Source organism: Corythoichthys intestinalis, chromosome 21 (assembly GCF_030265065.1).
Source record: "Corythoichthys intestinalis isolate RoL2023-P3 chromosome 21, ASM3026506v1, whole genome shotgun sequence".
Taxonomy (NCBI): Eukaryota; Metazoa; Chordata; class Actinopteri; order Syngnathiformes; family Syngnathidae; genus Corythoichthys; species Corythoichthys intestinalis.
Window position 1 is genome coordinate 29,640,548 of NC_080415.1, and position 21,030 is coordinate 29,661,577.

Consider the following 21,030-nt stretch of genomic DNA (forward strand, 5'->3'; position numbering starts at 1 on the left):
CTAAATCACTTAATCCCAAAAAAAGTTGCTTCAAACAAACAAACAAACAAAAAAAACAAAAAACAAACAAACAAACAAACAAAAATATATATATATTTTTTTTCAATTAAAAAAAAAAAAAAATCATTTGAAAAATAAAATTGCCCTCCCCTATTTTTATTTTTTATTTTTTGAAAATTATATTCAAAGCAAATGACCGTCTACGTTGCTAGTCACGTGATCGGTTTGAAAAATAATTTTGACCCATTATAAAAATATATTTTTTTGTTCATTTCATTTATTTCTGTTGCAGTTTTATTGCTTTACAACTTTTATATATAGGAAAGTCAGTTACATGCAATTACATTCTTTGCCCACCGGGTGGGGCTGGCCCCCCCTTAAACTCCGCGTATGACCTCACGATATAATACGATTTTCGCTAGAAAGCTCACGATTACGATGACCTCACGATATGATGTAACAACAATTATAGATGCACTGGTCTGGAAATCAATTCTACAAAACAACTAATAAACAGAAAAACAAGCCATATTCATCCTTCTGCTGTAAGTTTGTCACTAGGTTGTCACCGGCCGACTTTAGGGAGCGGTGCCAGCGGAACACACTTCTGAAACTAACTGTATATAACTTGCGACCTTTATATACTCATCAAAAATTCATACATGGCGCTCTTTTCTATTGTTTGGTTCCCCCAAACAAACAGCAGATTTATTCAAACTTTGCAGCGCATTCAGCGCCGCAACACAACACGTTTGCGTCGGCGTTAGCTTTTGTGCTCGGTTTGCTCTCTCAACGCGCACTTGATGAGGTCGTGGCCCATGCATCAAACCTGAAATGGGATACGGGGACATCAGCAAAATAGTACTAATTACAGTACTCTGGGAATAAAAGGCGTACAAGGACGCACTCCAAAGTCAGGTTTGAAAAGAAATGTCTTTGAAATGTCGGAATCCCTCGTACAATTTACAAATAGGTGCATTCGAGGACACGCATTCAGTTGTGAACTACAAGGAAGAAACTAAAGTGCATATGGAATAAATTAGGGCAAAGTGACGAGTTGAATCTGGCCCAATCGAGAGTTGAGACAACAAAAGAAAAAGAATGATGAATGATGAGGTTTTTGGATGAGGATATTGCATCCAGGAAAATTTCCCAGACGCAAGTTTGGCAACGTGGGTAACGCAGTCGTGCAGCGGTTGGTATGTTTGCGTCAAATTTTGGCCTCCAGCCCTGGCTTGAATTGGTTTCTGGGTACAGTGGTGACTTGAGATATGAGTGATCTCATCAGATTTTTCAATTAAAAGTACTTTGATATATAATGAACAATCAGGACTGATGGTTTTGCATTTAAATTTCTTTGAATGAAAATGAAAACGAGTATTTTGATTTACCAACCTACATTACTGTATTTTTCGGACTATAAGGCGCCCCTGACTATAAGCCGCGACCCACCAAATTTGACACAAAAACGGCATTTGTTCAAAGATAAGCCGCACCAGACCATAACCTGCAGCTGTCCTCTCTGTATTATGGGATATTTACACCAAAAGATATTTATTTGACAGCGGGATAATTGGACTGTCATAAGACCAAATGAACCACCATGAAGCTTTGAACCAATTGACTGCAACGCTTCATTGCTTCAAGAAGCTTGATTTGGCCATCACTGCTCCCTTGGGGGAGACAGTCAACCTCTGGTGCAGCCTGCTGTCTACACTGTTTTCGTCCAACATGCCTCCTAGCATGCGTTGCAGCTCTATATAACTATTTAAAATTCATGTTCTGTGCTAATTATTTCTTCAGTTACTGAAGCTTTGCAGTCAATTGGTTCAAAGCTTCATGTTGGTTCATTTGGTCTTATGACCGTATTATGATGCCGCTGTAAACAAAGTGTTACCGCTCTTGAAGCGTCTTGCTTCAAGAAGCTTGATTTGGCCATCACTTATTTCTTCAGTTACTGTTCCAGTTGTTTCATTAATTGCGAGTTATGGTATCTGGTAACACTTTATTTGATAGTGGCATCATAAGATTGTCCAAATGAACCCCCATGAAGCTTCATTGCTTCAAGAAGCTTCATTTGGCCATCTCTGCCCCCTCAGGAGAGACAGTACACCTCTGCTGCCACCTGCTGTTAATACTGTTCTCATCCAACATGCCTCCTAGCATGCATTTCAGTGCTACAGATGTAAATAACAATCAAAAATCATGATCTGTGCTAATTATTTGTTCAGTTACTGAAGCTTTGCAGTCTTCTTCAAAGCTTCATGGTTGTTCATTTGTTCTTATGACCGTCTCATGATGTGGCTGTCAAATAAAGTGTTACCAATCTTGAAGCTTGAAGTGTCTTGCTTCAAGAAGCTTGTTTTGACCATAACTGCTCCCTCAAGGGAGACAGTCAACATCTGCTGCCACCTGGTGTCAGTGCTGTTTTTGTCCAACATGCATCCTAGCATGCATTGCACCGCTACAGATGTAGATGACAACCAAAATTCATGTTCTGTGCTAATTATTTCTTCAGTTACTGTTCCAGTTGTTTCATTAATTGCTGGCTATGGTATCTGGTAACACTTTATTTGACAGTGGTGCTATAAGACTGTCATAAGACCAAATGAACCACCATGAAGCTTTGAACCAATTGACTGCAAAGTTTCATTGCATCAAGAAGCTTCATTTGGCCATCACTGCTCCCTCGGGGGAGACAGTCAACATCTGCTGCCACCTGGTGTCAGTGCTGTTTTTGTCCAACATGCCTCCTAGCATGCATTGCAGCACTACAGATTAAATAGCAATCCAAATTCATGTTCTGTGCTAATTATTTATTCAGTTACTGTTCCAGTTGTTTCATTAATTGCTAATTATGGTCATTAGTAGCACTTATTTGACAGCAAAATCACAAGACTGTCATAAAACCGTCATAATCATGACATGACTCTATCATGGGCATTATTAAATGCTTATGACAGATGTGATTAAGTGTCATCCTGCAAATTATTTTTCTAACTCCATTTATCTCCAGCTCGGATCTTTTACATCCATTCAAAATTGAGATAATTTGCCGAATAACACTAAATGACATCTGTTATAAGCATCCATTAATGCTAGTGTCAGTATCATGTCATAAATATGATTGTCCAATGACAGTCTTATGGCACCACTGTCAAATAGAGTGTTACCAAATACCATAACTAGCAATTAATTGAAACAAGTGGAACAGTAACTGTATAAATAATTAGCACGGAACATGCATTTTGATTGATATTTATATCTGTAGCGCTGCAATGCATGCTAGGAGGCATGCTGGACGATAACAGTGTTGACAGCAGGTGGCAGCAGAGGTTGAATTTCTCCCCTAAGGGATCCGTGATGGCTAAATGAAGCTTTTTGAAGCAATGAAGCTCTGTAGCCAATTGATTCAAGGCTTCATGGTGGTTCATTTGGTCTTATGACGCCGCTGTCAAATAAAGTGTTACCGGTTTTATATCTTTTGGTGTAAATATTTCATAATACAGCGAGGACAGCTGCGGCTTTTTTTCCAGTGCGGCTTTTCTGTGAACAAATGCTGTTTTCGTGTCACATTTGGTGGGTGGCGGCTTATAATCAGGTGCGCCCTATAGTTAGAAAATTACGGTAATTTAATTTAGCAGCGTATATTTAATCTATTGGTAGCCATATGCAGCGCTAGATGTCCAATCCATTTTGACTGGAAGAGCCTGACAGCAAAGCAGCTTGGAAATGCTCCATGAATCCTAATGATCATTCAAAATAAATGGATTTTTCAAACATATTTATTCTACTCATTATAATCCCTCAAGGGGAAATTCAGGCAACATTAATCCATAGTGCAAAGTACTTACCGTGATTGACAAGCATATCCCTCCGCTAACAAATGATGCTACTTCAAAAGGGAGTCTGATGAATGATGCGCTTTCACAAACGACCTTTGCAGACCAAAACAATGAACTGCAATTGCCTCTGCCGCCGCCCCTCCCTTTTATTATGCTCGGTGATGAATTATTGTAAACAAGCCCTCGTCACTGTAGAGACAACAACACCATTGGGCCATCCTAAGTCAAACTACAGTTGCATGAAAAAGTATTTGGACCTTTTGGAATTTCTCACATTCCTGCATAAAATCCCCATTAAATGTGATCTGATCTTTGTCAAAATCACACAGATGTAAAAATAGTGGCTGCTTGAACTAAAACCATCCAAACATTTCTAGGTTTTCATATTTTAATGAGGATAGCATACAGACAATGACAGAAGGGGGGAAAATAAGTAAGTGAACCTTCTGCCTAAGGAGACTTAAAGAGCAATTGAAAACGCTTTTTACCATTGTTGATTTGTATAAAGCTGGGAAAGGATACAAAACCATCTCTAAAAGTCTGGATGTTCATCAATCGACAGTCAGAGAAGTTGTCTACAAACAGAGAGTTTGGCACTGTTGCTTCTCTCCCAAGGATTGGCCGTCCACCAAATAGTTCAGCGCAGAATAGTCAAAGAGGTAAAAAAGAACCCTAAAGTGTCTGCTAAAGACTTACAGAAATCACTGGCACAGTCCAATATATGTGTACACATCAACTATACGTAAAAAGAATGGTGTTCATGGGAAGACTCCACAAAGGAAGCCACTGCTGTCAAAAAGAAACGTTGTTGCTCGTTTAATGTTCGCAAAAAGGCAATTGGATACTCCACAGAGGTTTTCGCAAAATATTTTGTGGACTGATGAAACCAAAGTTGAATTGTTTGCGAGTAACGCACAACGTCATGTGTGCAGGAAAAATAGAACAGCTCACTAACATCAACACCTCATCTCTACCTTGAAGCATGGTAGAGGGAATATCATGATTTGGGGGTGTTTAGCTGCCTCAGGGCCTGGACAACTTGCAATCATTAATGGAAGAATGAATTCCAAGGTTTATCAGGATGTTTTGCAGGAAAATCTGAGGCCGTCTGTCAGAAAGTTGAAGCTAAAAAGAGGATGGATGCTGCAACAAGACAATGATCCAAAACACAGAAGTAAATCAACTTCAAAATGGTTTCAGAAGAACAAAATACACGTTCCTGAATGGCCAAGTCAAAGTCCAGACTTGAACCCCATTGAGATCCTGTGGCATGACCTAAAGACAGTGATTCATGCCAGACATCCCAGGAATCAGACTGAACTACAGAAGTTTTGTAGAGAGGAATGGGCCAAGATTAGTCATGATCGATATTCCAGACTGATCTGCAGCTACAGGAGGCGTCTGGTAGAAGTTATTGCTGCCAAAGGGGGCGGGGCCACAAAATATTAAATGTGATGGTTCACTTACATATTTTTCCCCTTTCTGTCTTTGTTTGCATGGTATCTTCATTAAAATATGAAAACGTAAATATTTGGGTGGTTTTAGTTAAAGCAGACAGTTTTTTCATCTGTGTGATTTTAACGAAGATCAGATCACATTTGATGGTGATTTTATGTAGAAATGTGAGAAATTCCAAAAGGTTCACATACTTTTTCATACCACTGCAGCTAGTCTCTCTCTACAAAATATTCACCAACTAGCATTTCTATGGTACATTTCAGTCCCATGTACAATGTGTAAACCAACCAGCACTGATTTATTTGGCTAATATAAACGGAACAAGGTGTCTTTGTGTGCACCTTAGTAATAAAGGGAGCTTATCGTGTCGGGAAGTCTGCTTTGCTTGTGTGCCGTTTTTATTGAACATATAAATAAGACCAGGGTTTTCTCTTTTATGTATTTCTTTAACTTCAGTACTCCGCAGCAGCTGGTGTGACAGACAAATAAACCAACTAACTGTTTTTACCAGGAAACTTTGTAGTACAACGTCACCCTACACCCCGCCGGGCACTGTCCTCCCTTGTGTTAACTCGATTCTTCCCGAGAGCTTGTTAGGTATAACTCGACTCCCTCGGATGAGATTACACGGTATTCCACCACTAATGATGGCCTTCTCCCGCTAGGTGCCAGCTCGACGAGGGGGGGGGGGGTTTGCCGGAGATTCACCGCGAAGAGAGAGCGGTGTTTTCACTCCGGCTAGACTGAGCTCAGCTGGGGGGGTTATTAATGTTAGACAATAAGCAGACTCAGCAATTAAGCAGGGTGAGTCATGGAAGATAGAAAACTAGGGGGTGGGACGACACTGTCGACCCCGCTGAGCCGAGGCTTATTAGTGGGGGAGGAAAAAAATGACAAAGGACCAGGAGTTGATTTGACTTGCCTTAAACTACTTAGATCAGATCTCATTAAAATAACCACGATTCTTGGTAATAAGACCGGACGACTACAGTCTCAGTCAGCCGTATCAAAAGTTCTCTTGAGGTTCAGGGGAAAATTGACCGTCAATTAATTCTGCATTCTTGCTGTCAATGTCGTTCAGAAGCTTTGTGAAGTAATAGTTCCAGAAATATTTGCATATGTGTAGTTTGCCTTCCAAAGAGTTGACAAATACTGTCTACTCCAATCAGTTATTTCAATCAGTAGGTCTTGTTTCGACATCCTGATCAAACCTTTAAGATCAGCTCTAAAACAGGTATTCTTAAGCTCCTTTCACACATGCCGAAACAGTGAAAATCCCGGGATTTAAGCGGGGAGCCCTTGTATGTGAACTCAGTTCGACTGACACGGAGATTACGCGGACATTTAACAGGTCGCGTCCTAGTATAATGCCCGGGAATGTCCCGGGACTGGGCTTATGTGAAAGCAAACGTTAAATTCCGGGGTCACAGCACGATGGCTGATGACATGGGCCGATCGTCACTTCATCTTTCTTCGGAGTAAGACGAAAAGCGGTAAACAAACTTCGCAATTATCAACATAGCAAGCTGGAAATAGTTCAATTAAACTGAAAACATAACAATATTAAATAGAAAGAAAGGCTCCATTTTCATTTATTTTTGTTATTCCCTGACTAAGAAGTTTTTTCAGTTATATTTATTTTCTTTATTTAGACAAACAATGTTGAGCCACCAGCAAAAAGTGTACATGCAGGTTATGCTGTTTTATCGTTCCTACCAATGTTGAGACTAGAGATGGATCGGGTCCAATCACGTCATTTTCAAAGTATCGGAATCGGCAAAAAAATATCGGACATGCCTTTTTTTAATATATATATATTTTTTTTAATTAAATCGTTTTCTAATTGTATTCAACGTTACAGACATATGTTACACTAATCGAGAGTCTTTAGTTTAGGCTTAAGGTAGGGTTATCAAATGTATCCCGTTAACGGCGGTAATTAACTTTTTTTAAAAAGAATTATCACGTTAAAATATTTGACGCAATTAACGCATGCGCTGCACGACCCACTCACGCATTGTCGCGTTCAATCTGTAATGGCGCCGTTTCACCTATATATAGAGCTAAAAGGCAGCGCAAAGTGAGTAGAGTGAATTTTGGCAGCCTTTGGAGCCTTTTTTTAATTGGCTAAAGCCTTACAATCCCTCTCCCTACGATTAGAAATATAGTGGGAAGCAATGTGGGGAAGAAAGGTAGTAATTGATCTTTTTCTTAACACCCTGTGTTTTTTCCCAACGCAGAGAAGATATATCAATTGGTACCACAACGCACAGTCATGGTTGCACTTCCCATCATGCATTTGGGCAGAACAGTTAAATGGCTATAGTATCATTTACTGAAAGCTAAACAAATACACTAGATGGCAATATTTAGTCACAATATACAAAGTCACATTTATCCTTTAAGAATTACAAGTCTTTCTATATGTGGATCCCTCTCACAGAAAGAATGTTAATAATATAAATGCCATCTTGAGGATTTTTTTGTCATAATAACAAATACAGTACTTATGTACTGTACGTTGAATGTATACATTCATCCGAGTTTTATTCATTTTTTTCTTAATGCATTGCCAAAATGTATATGATCGGGAAAAATTTTCGGGAATGATTGGAACTGAATCGGGAGCAAAAAAAAGCAATCGGATCGGGAAATATCGCGATCGGCAGATACTCAAACTAAAACGATCGGGATCGGATCGGGAGCATAAAAACATGATCGGAACAACCCTAGTTGAGACCAAACCTACGCCCTTGTTTGCAACCAACCATACTTGAGATCCAGTTGCACTTTAGACAAAAACTGACGCAATTTACCAAGTCCTTGAACTGATTCGTCTGTCGTTTTCTGGATGTTATTAAGATTTAACCTCAAGGAATTATCATTGGATTTTTGAACAAGGTCAACAATTCGCATCTCGCAAATTGCGGCGAAGGACCACATATTGCCTATCATACTTTAGTCGTCACCTACCATGGAATCCAAAAACAGGAATTGGAGCACAGTCCTTAGAAGTTTACACTGTTTACCACAACCTTACTGACTTTAATCATCTCAGAAAGTTGGAAGAAGATTAGTTCTTCCTTTCTTCTCTGAAACTTGTTCACTGAGGATAAATCCTGACAAATACATAGAAGCTGAGCCAAGTTACACGTCAAAAGTCCCGCCGGCTGTCGCGGAACCCGCATCACCTCCCGCTGCTTTGACAGAATGTTATACTTGGAAGATGAGGGCGAACAAACGGTCAATTTGGTTTGTTTGCGCGGGAACAAATGATGCTGACGACACCCCTGCTGTTTGGAGTCTCTATAAGCGGCTCCCCTACTGCGAGGAGCTGATTACCACTTTGGACTCTTCTAGGCATCACCGTGTCAAACTCTAGTCAGTCAATGTCTGCCTTCTATGTAGGACACCGGGTGTTTTTGAATTACATTTGGAAAAAATGAATTGAAGACTTGGTCGGCTCAGTTACCAGCTGTCGAAGAACACACATCCACAAAGAGTGACAGAGAGAGAAAATCCTGTTAGGAACAAAACTTTAATCCTTGTAATGCATAGCGGATGCTGCTGTGGGGAGGCTAGCTTCAGCTGTGAAACATGTGGCTATTTGTTTTTTTTGTCTGTCCATCCGCCTGGAAATCTACTCTCATCTGTATAGCTATCTATTGACGGACCAAGTGACTGTCCAAACGACCATCTGACTGTTCCTTTGACTTACAGTACCTACCGACTGTCCAACTGATCGTCCAACTTACCTACTGAATGACTGACCAATCAATCAACTGATTGTTTCACCTTGCTACAAGACTGTCTGACCTACCTTATCAACTGGCCAACTAATCATCCAACCTATTTACAGACCGTTCCACTGACTGACCAACCAATTAACCATGTGACCTCTCTCCTGACCATCCGACTGTTCATTTGACTTACCGACTGACCATCCAACTGATCGTCCACCTTACCTACTGAGTGACTGATCAACCAACAGACAGTTTGACCTCCCTACAAGACCGTCCAACCTACCGATCAACTGGCCAGATAATCATCCAACGTTCCTACTGACCATTCCGCCGACTGACCAACCAATTGACCATGTGACCTATCTACCGACTGTCCATCTTTCTGTTCATTTTACTTACCTACTGACCATTCAACTGATTGTTCAATCTATCAACCGACTGTTTGACCTACCTACAACACAGTCTGACCCACCCATCAACTGGCCAACTAATCATCCAACCTACCTACAGACCATTCCACTGACTGACCAACCAATTAACCATGTGACCTACAGTATCTACCGACCGTCCATCTGACTGTTCATTTGACTCACCTCTTGACCATCCAACTGACCGTCCGACCTGTCTACTGACTGACTGACCAATTGACCAACTGATTGTTTAACCTTCCTACAAGTCCATCTGACCTACCTATCAACTAGCCAGCTAATCATCCAACCATCTGACTTCCTTTGACTTGTAGTACCTACCGACTGTCCAACTGATCGTCCAACTTACCTTCTGAATGACTCACCAATCAGTCAACTGATTGTTTCACCTTGCTACGAGACCGTCTGACCTACCTATCAACTGGCCAACTAATCATGCAACCTACTTACAGACCATTCCACTGACTGACCAACCAATTGATCATGTGACCTATCTACTGACCGTCAATCTGACGGTTCATTTTACTTACCAACTGACCATCCAATCGATCGTCCAACCTACCTACTGACTGACTGACGAATCAACCAACTGACTGTTTGACCTTCCTACAAGACCGTCTGACATAACTATTAACTGGCCAACTAATCATCCAACCTGCCTACTGACCATTCCACTGACTAACCAACCAATTAACCATGTGACCTACAGTAGCTATCATTCATTTGGCTCATCTACTGACCATCCAACTGATTGTCCGACCTGTCTACTGACTGACCAACCAATTGACCATGTGACCTATATCTACCGACTGTCCATCTTAGTGTTCATTTTACTTACCTACTGACCATTCAACTGATCGTCCAACCTATCAACCAACTGACTGTTTGATCTACCTACAACAACGTCTGACCAACCTATCAACTGGCAAACTAATCATCCAACCTGCCTACAGACCATTCCACTGACTGACCAACCAACTGGATGCCACTTTGCCTACTGTCTGACTGGCCAATCAACCGACTGTTTGACGTACCTACAAGATTGTCTGACCTACCTATCAACTGGCCAGCTAATCATCCAACCTACCTATGGACCATTCCACTGACTGACCAACCAATTGATAATGTGGCCTATCTACCGACCGTCCATCTCACTGTGCATTTGACTTGACTTACCTACTGATCATCCAACTGATTGTCCAACCTACCTACTGACTGACGAATCAACCAACTGACTGTTTGACCTACCTATCAACTGGGGAGCCAATCATCCAACCTACCTACCGACCATTCCACTGACTGATCAACCAATTGACCAAGTGACCTATGTACCGACCGTCCATCTGACTTAACATCCGACTGATCGTCCAACCTGCCTACGACTGACTGTTTTTTTTTTTTACCTACTGACTGACTGACTGACCGATCAACCAGCTGACTTTTAAACCTACCTACAAGACTGTCTTACCTATTTATAAACTGGTCAAATCCAACCTACCTCCTGACCGCCCAACTGATTGTGGAGTCTACCTGACGGCCATTCCACTGACTTACCAACCAAGTGACCATCTGACTACCTACAACTGTCTGACTGATTGCCTGACCCACGTACCGAACCAACTGTCCATTTGACTAATCATCTGTCCAACCTACCTACTGACCACCCAACTTCTTGTCGAGCCTACCTAACGGCCATTCCACTGACTTACCAACCAAGTGACCATCTGACTACCTACAGCCGTCTGACTGATTGCCTGAACCACTTACCGAACCAACTGTCCATCCGACTAATCATCTGTCCAACCTACCTACCGACCGCCCAACTGATTGTCGAGCCGACCTACTGACCATTCTACTGACTGACCAACCAAGTGACCATCTGACTACCCTACAACTGTCCGACTGATTGCCTGAACCACGTACAGAACCAACTGTCCATCCGACTAATCATCTGAACCTACCTACTGACCGACGTCCTTCTGGGCTATTTGTCTATCTCAGTAAGTCAGAGCAAGGAAGTCTCATGATCTTGAATGATATGAGATACAAGATCAAAACAGGCCAGAACGCTTCAGGTCAAACTTTTGAAACCAGAACGTGCACACGAACATATAAATGTGCTGATGTTAAATTTTACATTAGTAGCCTGAGGTATTCTTTGTATAACTTAGCCAGGCTTATGTTTTTTTTTTTGTCCTAGCAGTGAGTTGGGGCATTCAAGAAAGACCCACTGCCAGGCAGAAACATTACGGGACTACAGTACCGCTTCAACTGGTTGGACAAGACTGGAAACCAATACACCAGCTCCAATCGCAGGTGAGGTGATAACCGCTACACTTTTGTTAACCAAGCCACTCACTATACCGGATTACCTAAATATAAATTATGTGAGCATGTTAGAAGTCGTACTTGTGTATTCATGTTGGGTAGTGATTCGCATTTCAAAAAGTTTCGAATGCTGTCAGAAGTGGGATGACATTGGTTTTCCGGGAAGCCTTTTTTAGCATCTTTGAGCTACTTTTTCGCTGAAGCGGCATCGAGTCGTGCATGTTGCCGTGCGCTATCTGCACCAGCATGTGTGGTTCATCCCCGGTCAACTGTGACAAGAAAAAGTGCTCTGGGTTAAGTCATCCATCACACCCCTTATCACCTCACTCTTGCTCCAGAGTCCAGTTGTGGAAAGCAGGACACTGGAGATTCCAGAAAGTACCCTTGCTCAAGCTTTGAAGAAAAAAATGCACCATGCTGCAATATGTTTGTGGCAACATTTATTCAAATGAGCACTCCCGTTCACCTCTTTGCTAGCAAACACATCATGTTTTTTGTTGTTTTTTGGGGCGCAAAACATCCTTGAATATAAGACTATCAAGTAACCATCTCCCTGATGGCTACATTTGCAGTTATGTTCACATTATGTTCCTTGAGACACATACAGATCTCAATTCTGATGTATTTTTTACCTCCAGATGTGTCACCACACACAGCATAAATACAAAGTTGTCCCACTTTTTGACACCAGACTTGTTGCATGAGCGTTCACCACTTTGCATGTCAATAAGGCCTTTCAATCCGAAATGTGATCCGCACCTCATCGGCTCCCAGGGGAGATGTCGGGAAGTCTCTTCACAGCTTAAGATTCCCACCTCCTTCTCAATCGACACTTCCCGCAACTAATGGTACTCATGTCGCTCCGCAGAGTCACCCGATGTCGCTCAAGTTGTTGATTGAGGCGGAAGGTGAACAGCTGCTTTTGACACTGCGGAAAAACGAGTAAGTTGACAAGTGACCGCAACCCTTAAAGCGACAGACAACACCTTTATCATGTGCATCCCAGTTGAAATAATGTTGTTTAATGAACTGGAAGAAGGGAGTAAAAGTGGAGAAAAACGGATAAAAGCCAGGAAGGATTTTATTGTCTGTACTATTTTAGCTAAGTAAATGCAAGAATTACAAATTGTGATTTTTTATTTTATTTTATTTTTTTTTTACAATGAATACACAGAAACTTTGGCATATTAGCATTTATGACACTGGTGTCAAACCTAAGGCAAGGGGGTTTGTGTGTCCCGTGAAAGTGTTTTAACTAGGGCTGCAGCTATCGAATATTTTAGTCGTCGATTAATCGGTGGACTAGTTAGTTCGAATAATCGAGTAATCGGATAAGGAACATGAAAAATTAAAATACCTGAGCTGAGCCTCAAACGGTACAAATTGGGTTTTTTTTAAAATGAGGATCTACGTATGTACAATAAAACAACAATAGGCTAACTTACATAGAAAAAGTCAGCTAGCTTAAATGCTATAAAATGCTAAAGTTTTTTTTATTTTTTTTTTATTTTTGTACAATGCTCCCAACAAACGGTTCAGACACATATTCCCACAAAAAACGGCTAGATATACCTATAAACTAAACTATAAAAAAACAAAAAACTTAGCTTACATTGGTCTCAACAGGGAGCAGTTGGATTAAGCCATGTGAAAAGAGGGAGACCAGAGGGCAGTGTATCCAGTCTAATCAATAAAATTAAATGCAAACACTTTCAAAATAAACCATTACAACGCCACTTTAATTAAACGAATACTCGAAGCAACAAAACTTAATTCGAAAATTTTTTTCTAATCGAATACTCGAGTTAATCGATTAATTGTTGCAGCAGTAGTTTTAACTTCATGTTACTCGCTTAAAAGAAATAATTTCATGTAAAAAGTCCTTAATGTAGTCCTTAATGAAAGACCGAAGACCAGAAAAGTCCTTTAAAAAAAAAAAAAAAACAACTAAAAGCCGTTTTAAAAAATATTTTTTTAAATAATAGTTATTATTAGAATTAAAAAAATAAAGTTGACCAATATTATCAGGTAATCGATAATATCGGCTGATAAAAGCATTTTAATTTGAGCTGTCAAAATTATCGTGTTAACGGGTGTTAATTAATTTTTCAAATTAATCACGTTAAAATATTTGACGCATTTAACGCACATGCCCCGCTCAAACAGATTAAAATGACAGCACAGTGTCATGTCCATTTGTTACTTGTGTTTTTTGGTGTTTTGTCGCCCTGTGCTGGCGCTTGGGTGCGACTGATTTTATGGGTTTCAGCACCATGAGCATTGCGTAATTATTGACATCAACAATGGCGACCTACTAGTTTATTTTTCGTTTGAAAATTTTACAAATTTTATTCAAACGAAAACATTAAGAGGGGTTTTAATATAAAATTTCTATAACTTGTACTAACATTTATCTTTTAAGAACTACAAGTCTTTCTGTCCATGGATCGCTTTAACAGAATGTTAATAATGTTAATGCCATCTTGTTGATTTATTGTTATAATAAACAAATACAGTACTTATGTACAGTATGTTGAATATATATATCGGTCTTGTGTCTTTCCAGTTCAACAATAATTTACAGAAAAATATGGCCTATTTTATTGATGGTGTGAATTGCGATTAATTATGATTAATTTTTAAGATGAGATTAACTCTGTTAAAAAATTTAATCGTTTGACAGCCCTAATTTTGATATTGATGATTCTGTTTTTCGTTATCGGTTTTGGGCCAATATGCATATTTCCTTTAAAGTGAATGTAAAAGCCTTCTGCCGTTGTACAAGGGCTGGTCACAGCTTAGCATTAGAAAGCTCCCAACAAAGATGCTTTGGATTTGTTGCGCTAGCAGACCATTTGCATTCATGGTGCAAAAATTAAATGAACAATAAATGATTGAAAAATTATAAACTCATTACATATAACTACTGTGTTACCTGAAAGAATAAATAATAAAATACAAAAATCCTTGCATCCAGTGGGGCACAACAATGCAATTAGCCATAACGTGCTTATGCTATGACCGCATATATCTGTATCTATTTGATATCGGTATCGGATTTTTGGAGTTGGACAATATCGGAATATCGGTTAACAGTTAAAAAGTCATTATCAGACTCTAGTTTTAGCATTTTAGTCAGGAGATATGGGCTCAGGACAAGTAAATTTACTTAGAAACTGCATGTTTTATTGTTTTCAATATGAATTATTTAAAAATTTAAAAGGTGGGACGGCTTAGCATTAGATGTCTCCAAACAAAGATGCTTAGGATTTGTTATAATAGCAGGCCATTCCCATTCATGGTGCGAAAATTAAATGATATAAAAGCTTGAAAAATAATGAGTTATAAACTCATTACATATAACTACTGTGTTACCTGAAAGAAATAGTCACTAAAAAAAGTAATAAAATACAACAATGTGTGGCAAATTACCATAATATGCTAATTCCATGACCGCATACGCATACAATATATCTGTATCGGTTGGATATCGGTATCAGATTTCTGAGTTGGACATTATCGGGATATCGGTTATCAGTTAAAAAGTCATTATCGGACAACTCTAGTTTTTCCTTCATGAAAAACAACCGTACAACATAATTAATGAGAATATGAACAGTTTTTTAAAATCTAAAATAAATAAAAAATAAGAAAAGAAAATAAAATAAAAAAAATATCAAAAATGAATTGGACGCTTATCGCTGTCACTATCAGATGATGAGTTTGGAGCAGTGTTTTACAAACTCTTACAAGTGAATTCACCCCAACTGCTGTTAAGTCAATGAATGTTGACAGCAGGCCTTTTTAGCTGCCATGCAGGAGTGACGGCAGTGCGCCGCGCAAATCTCTAAACGTTTTCTCCGAAACAAACGAGTCTGTGGCTTTCGTTGAAATCTTTTTCACCCCCTTCGACCGTCGATGTTGCCTGTGTTTGGACATCTGGAGTTCATCAGCGTCACGCAGCCGCAGACCGCAGACGAGCACATCATAATGTCTGCGCAGCAGGTTCTCGGGCGCAAGAAACGGCAACCTTTTGGTGTTTTAGTCCAGTGAAGACCGAATAAAGTCAATTTGGGAAAGACTAAACAAGAAATATAAATGAACATCTTTTATTGTGGAACTGAACGAAAAGAATGAAAGGGTCCACTCTAGAATTAAAGGACGTTTTTGTTTTAAAATTCTTGAAAAATAAGCCTTCACGTTTCTGGTTTTCTGCTAAATATTCATCAGTAATCAACCATCAAAAGCTTGATAAGCTTAGCTGACAAAGCACTGCAACGACATGGTAAAAACATGGTAGTAACATGGTGATTACATTCCATGGTTTATTACATGATTGCATGGATGCAAAATCGTGCTCATGCTTTTCTAAGTAATGGAAGCTAGCTGTTACTGCTGATCAAGAGGACAAACTTATGTAAATAGTTTTTTTTTTATTAAAAGTATAAATAATAGAAGCAAGGACATTCATCTTCTCGACCTGGCTCTGAATGACAAGAATGAAAGGGTCCACTCTAGAATTAAAGGACGTTTTTGTTTTAAAATTCTTGAAAAGTAAGCCTTCACGTTTCTGGTTTTCTGCTAAATATTCATCAGTAACCATAAATAAACCATCAAAAGCTTGATAAGCTTAGCTGACAAAGCACAACAATTACATGGTAATAACATGGTAGTAACATGATAATAACATGGTGATTACATTCCATGGTTTATTACATGATTGCCTTGATGCAAAATCGTACTAATGCTATTCCGAGTAATGGAAGCTAACTGTAACTGCTGATCAAGAGGACAAACCTTTGTAAATAAAGTTTTATTTTTATTTATTTTTTTAAAGTATGAATAATAGAAGCAAGGACATAAATCTTCTCCACCTGGCTCTGAACGAAAAGAATGAAAGGGTCCACTCTAGAATTAAAGGACGTTTTTGTTTTAAAATTCTTGAAAAATAAGCCGTCACGTTTCTGGGTTTCTGCTAAATATTAATCAGTAACCATTAATAAACCATCAAAAGCTTGATAAGCTTAGCTGACAAAGTACTACAAATACATGGTAGTAACATGGTAATAACATGGTGATTACATTCCATGGTTTATTACATGATTGCCTGGATGCAAAATCGTACTAATGCTATTCCAAGTAATGGAAGCTAACTGTTACTGCTGATCAAGAGGACAAGCTTATATAAACAAAGTTTTATTTTATTTTATTTTATTTTTTTAAGTATGAGGAATCGAAGCAAGGACATAAATCTTCTCAACCTATTGTTTTGGGAAACTAATAATTTTAAATCTTGTATATCACGGGGTTTTCTGCTTAATTTTTTCCTGTCATAATAAAAGTTTATGATGAAAGCAATCCTAGAATAATAATTACTATTTTATGCTTATTAAAATGAATGTTCCCACAATTATGAGAGACAGCCATGAAACAAATCACACCCAAAAAAAAAAAGAAAATTAACTAGAGAAAAAGGCATTTTAGGAAGAAGATATGGTCTCAGGACAAGTGCATTTACTTAGAAACTGAATGTTTTAGTGTTTTCTATGTGAATTATTTAAAATTTGAAGGGTGGGAAGTAAAATGTCCTCCAATTTTGAAATGTCGCGTAGCGTGTTTATTGAAATAACCTGGATAAAATTCAGATGTTCTGAGGTGAACGCCGAACATAATGCAGTAGAAGCAGCCTCGGAGATTCGCTTGTCAGTAGACCCTGTTTGTTTGGTGACATTTGGAAAGTGTTTGCTAGGCGTCTGCCCCTTGACATTGCGAAGCGTGCGAGCTGATGATCTGGGCGTCGGAAAGGGCGCGCGCCGCCCGCAGCACGACAGCCTCCACGAATCGGACAGATGAGAAAGAATGACTGCCTGAAGGTGCCAATCTCACTGCATTCAATGCGCAATTAAACTCAGCACAACAAACGTCAAGTAGTAGCGTAAATAAACAGGAAAACCGTAAAAGGTTTAATGTCAAACTAACAATCAACTACCATATAAAAAATCAATTTTCACTGTTGTTGTTTCTAGTTTTTTGGACGAAAATACTAGTTTTAGATTAGTTTTAATTTAGTTTTATTAGTCATATTTTAGTTATCCGAAAATCATAAGCGGAGTTTAAGGGGGGGCCAGTCCCCCCTGGTGGCCGAAAATTGTCATTGCATGTAATTCACTTACCCATACATGTGTATATAAACGTTGTAAAGCAATAAAACAAACAACAAAAATGAATGAAATGAACAAAAAAGATGTTTTTAATGGGTCAAAATTATTTTTCGAACAGATCATGTGACTAGCACCTTAGACGGTCATTTGCTTTGCAATTTCATTTTTCAAATGATTTTTTTTTTCTTTGTTTGAAAATATTTGTTTTGATTGAAGCAACTTTTTGGGGGATTGAATGATCTAGACACAAATGTCCTACCATAATATGGCCCCAAACACACAAAGCTAAAATCAAAGAAAACGTTTTAAATGAAAAATTAAGTGTTCAAATGCAAATAATTGAGTCTCAAATATTTTTTCCCATTCAAAAACTTTTTTTCTATGATTGAAATTTTTCTTTTTTTGATTGAAGTGATTTATTTTTGGAAAATATAAATTTTTTGATTGAATAATAAAGACACAAATGTCCTTGCCAAAAAGTGGACGCAAAAAGCAAAACAACATTACTTCAATAAAAAAGTTGCTTCAATCAAAAATTGATTGAAATGACTTTTTTTTATTGACATTTTTTTGATCGAATAATGAAGACACAAATCTACCTCCATATGGCTCCGCGCAGGGGATACAATTTTGACTGGGGTAACTACATTGGCACGACACAGCTGGGTGTACCATATTCAATGGATGGATGATGATCTTGGTGAAAAGTATAGCCTAAACAGTCTGATTTTTTAATTCCCCTCAAGAATGATGCAAAACAAAAAACGCTCATTTTCAACTTATTATTATAAATATTCTTGTAAGTTAATTTTATTGCTGACACTGTGTTTCCGGCTCATCAACATATTGTGCCCCCCCTGCCCCAACCGTCAAACTCCGCCTATGCTGAAAATGTGTTTGTGTTCGTCTAGTTTTTGTCAACGAAAACGCAGACAAATTTCGTCTAGTTGACAATTACTCAAAATGTTCAAAAGTTCAAAAACTTTAGTCCATGAATAAATAAATTAAAAGGTTTCCAACTATTTCGAATAAACATTGACAGAAGAACACATAATTGTAGAGTCTACAAGGACATCTCGTCTCGTCTCATCCCGTCTTTCCTGTTCATTATGCTTTGCTGCTCTTTTTGTGATATAGTATCTACAGGGCTGTCCTTCTCATTAATGGTCCGCTCGGGTTCAAATTGAAAGGGCAGAACTGACGACATGTTTATGTGGTTAAAGAGTGACACTGTTTGTCTGTTTTAGTCCAAAAATAAATACAGAATGGTTTCCAACAATTTCGAATGAACATTGACAGATGAGCACATATTGTAGCGTCCATAGACTTCATAATGTATTGACGGGATACGGGGTGCGGGGCCGATAAATAGGGGGCCTGCATTGTTGGCAAGACCGTCAAAGTTAAACAAGTGGAATCACAGACAAAGAGTTGTTGTGAATAAATGCTTAAATTCCTGAATTCTTTATAGTCTCGATTCTTGGTGAAAAGCAAAAAAAAAAAAAAAAAACGTGCAGTTAGCATTTATTTTACGTAAATTTGTCGAAGTGCAATGCTAGTCTTAGTGAATGTAGCTAGCGGCCGCCTTATGTAAACAGAGCTTTTCCGATTAAAATTCTTCTGAATAAATGCTTAAATTCTGTATAGATATGGACGTAAAATAGTCGTAATTCTTGGTAAAAAGCAAAACAATCGTGCAGTTAGCATTTTTTTTACGTAAAAATTGCGCACTATCATGCCAATGCAGCAGCGGCTAATTTCTCCCATTCATTTTTTTCACAATGTTTCAAATTGCATGCATGGTACGAAGAATATAATAATTACCTTGAATCCTCAAACAAATCACTCCTGAGACAATCCGTCCTGTTTTTATGCGGTACAGCTTTCGTATTTTTTCAACAGAAATCTGGCGTTAGATCGCTGCGTGCGTGTTTGTGAATAGCTCCTCTTGATGTGGGCGGCCCCATACTTGAAGGCGAGGTGCAGTGCATGACTGATCTGACCCGTCAATACCATTATGAAGTCTATGGTATTGTCTACAAGGACAACACCAACTTCCTGGTAATAATACAAACTCAACAGAAAAACAGTACATTATTTTCGATATATTATACCCACCTGGACGCCACATACTGTGTGTTTAAAAAAAAAAAAAAGTTGTCCGAGATTTTAAGACGACGCGTGGTGTTAGTATTAGCCTAATGCTAGCTTGAATTCTATGCTAACGCTACGAGTTACGTTTAGTGTGTGATGATCACTCAGCGTCGACCTTTTAAAGCAAAAGCAACTTTGCATATTCTCTCTTGCCAAGATAAGAAAACATTCAAAACAAGCAAGCCTGGAGACTGGAGAGGGCACTGGTGAGTTAGCGGGGCACGGCACGTCACATGAGTGACACACAACCAGACAATGCTAGGATGCAGGCTAACGACACATAAAAATGTCACTCATTGTGAACATGTGACTGAAACTTGGGCATTTTCGTCTCGTTCTCATCGCGTCAGAAGAAAACTGGCAATCATCTCGTTGTTTTAGTCTCCCAAGACATTTTTTTAGCTCGTCATCGTCATGAAAAAATTGTTCGTGCATGAAATATTTTCGTGATAGTCATTGGAGCCAACAATCTAGTTTCAGCAATCCTGTACGTTTTTTAACTTTTCAGGGAGTAGGGTTTTTCTCACCTTCTATATGCACAGCACTCCAACGAGTCTACATTAGCTCAGTAGTGAGCACGCTCGACTACCAAAATGGTGTAGGTTAGAATCCCGTTTACTCACTTTTTAAACAGTAACGTTTTGGCAAGCTCAGCTTCCAACATTTCCCACTAAATTTAACATATTATTTTTGTTTTACAGTGTGTTAAAATCTCACCGGCTTCCATACGTACATGATCATTCAATAGCAATTCAAATGGATTGGACATCTATCGCAGTCAAACGCAACCAATGAGTTCAGAGTTGACAGAGCCTTTATGCAAGTCCATTTCAAATGACTCTCGGCACCCATCATCCAATTTCACGCGTTCAACTGATATTGTTTCCATTTCGCTTCCGCGCTCGCATTTTCC

The 21,030-nt window shown here is 38.9% G+C and overlaps 1 protein-coding gene across 3 annotated transcripts in view; it reads left to right on the plus strand.

The window, feature by feature from the left end:
• The window catches only part of LOC130909638 (disintegrin and metalloproteinase domain-containing protein 12-like), a 134,517-nt gene that overhangs the window by 41,513 nt on the left and 71,974 nt on the right, over window positions 1-21,030 (plus strand). For 2 of the 3 annotated variants that reach the window (XM_057826358.1, XM_057826356.1), the window contains exons 2-3: window positions 11,675-11,790; window positions 12,671-12,744. In XM_057826358.1, the coding sequence (XP_057682341.1) occupies window positions 12,680-12,744 (65 nt within the window). In that variant the 5' untranslated portion in view covers window positions 11,675-11,790; window positions 12,671-12,679. The remainder of the gene's footprint in view (window positions 1-11,674; window positions 11,791-12,670; window positions 12,745-21,030) is intronic. The other variant, XM_057826357.1, reaches the window with a different exon arrangement.